This window comes from Propithecus coquereli, unplaced genomic scaffold, assembly GCF_000956105.1.
Source record: "Propithecus coquereli isolate 6110/MARCELLA unplaced genomic scaffold, Pcoq_1.0 Scaffold1171, whole genome shotgun sequence".
NCBI classification, from domain to species: Eukaryota; Metazoa; Chordata; class Mammalia; order Primates; family Indriidae; genus Propithecus; species Propithecus coquereli.
The window spans coordinates 22,567-23,831 of NW_012135759.1; the positions used below are offsets into that span (position 1 = coordinate 22,567).

Sequence of the window (1,265 nt, forward strand, 5' to 3'; positions counted from 1 at the left end):
ATACAGAATTTTAATAATTTAACACGTATATTCTAAATGGTGTTAAAATGTTTCTGCAGGACCTGATTTTAATAAAGATATTGGTATTTATGAACTTTCATTCCTCACTAGTTGATCATTTTTTATTGCTCCAACTAATATTATGTCAAATGTAGACTATGTTTTTTGAAAATTACCTGTTCAATTATAAGACTTTGTATAAGCTTTAAGGAAATTAGTATCAGACTTTTACATTGTTCATCCGCAAAATGAACATTATTCCTCAGCCCCCAATACACCCCAGTCTGACTACACCAGGGATCTTATCATTAAATAAATCATTTATTAACTTCTTAAATACAGTTATCATAAAGCACAGTCTCTGAATCACACAGCTGCAGAGATGAAGAACCAAAGAGTGACCTACTCAGGACTGAATCTGGCCAACGACCCAAAGAGGCAGCAAAGAAAATTTAAGGGCGGGAAAAGCTCCATTTCTGTAACTGAACAGGAAATAACCCACGTGGAATTAAACCTTCAAAATGCTCCTCTGGATCTCCAGGGGAAGGAGAAGACCTGCTACTACAAATGTAAGCATTTACTAGATCCTCAACATAACTGTTCTGGGATATATCATCTTGGTGAAGAGTTGTGGGAAAGATGAGGGAATATTTTTCATTTGTGAGGATGAGAGCTCAAAGTTGGGATATGGTACTGTAATATGAATCTGAAGGCTAATTTTATTCAGAACTGTTAAACCTGTAGGCCGTCATCAACAAATTGGGGCATTATATTTACTGAATATGCAACAGTGTATTTTGAGAGAAAGATGACCAGGGTAGATGTGGGTTTAGAGACAAGAGTTTATCCCTTTGATTCCCTGTACGTGTGGGTTGTCTTGTATGTAAACCTTCTAATCAACGGTCTCCATCTCTCCTTTCTCAGTGTTTCTGTTTCTCTCCCTGCAGTTTCACTGGTACCTCCAGAGAAGCTCACTGCTGAGATCCTGGCCGTCATTTGCATTGTTCTAGTGGGCTCTGTGCTAAAAATGGTATTAATAGCTCTTATTCCCTGTAAGTATATTTTTGAAAGGTTATAATAGAGCTTTCACCTTAATGATGGAAAGTGCGTCTAAGCATTTCATAAGAATAGGAAATAGGATATTTAGATATTAATTATTTAATAATGAATATTTCCATTTTTTCTTGTTACAGTAAAACAGAACAGTTCTTTTCAGACTTTAAGAACTCAGAAAGGTACATTTTATATTTTATCTCTATCTTAGT

At 35.4% G+C, this 1,265-nt stretch overlaps 1 protein-coding gene across 1 annotated transcript in view; it reads left to right on the forward strand.

Moving 5' to 3' along the window:
* The first annotated feature begins 382 nt into the window (after positions 1 to 382).
* LOC105822108 (NKG2-C type II integral membrane protein-like) overlaps positions 383 to 1,265 on the forward strand; it is a 5,313-nt gene continuing 4,430 nt past the window's right edge. Inside the window, exons 1-3 of the mRNA XM_012659046.1 lie at positions 383 to 569; positions 948 to 1,052; positions 1,194 to 1,235. Of these exons, the coding sequence (XP_012514500.1) occupies positions 383 to 569; positions 948 to 1,052; positions 1,194 to 1,235 (334 nt within the window). The remainder of the gene's footprint in view (positions 570 to 947; positions 1,053 to 1,193; positions 1,236 to 1,265) is intronic.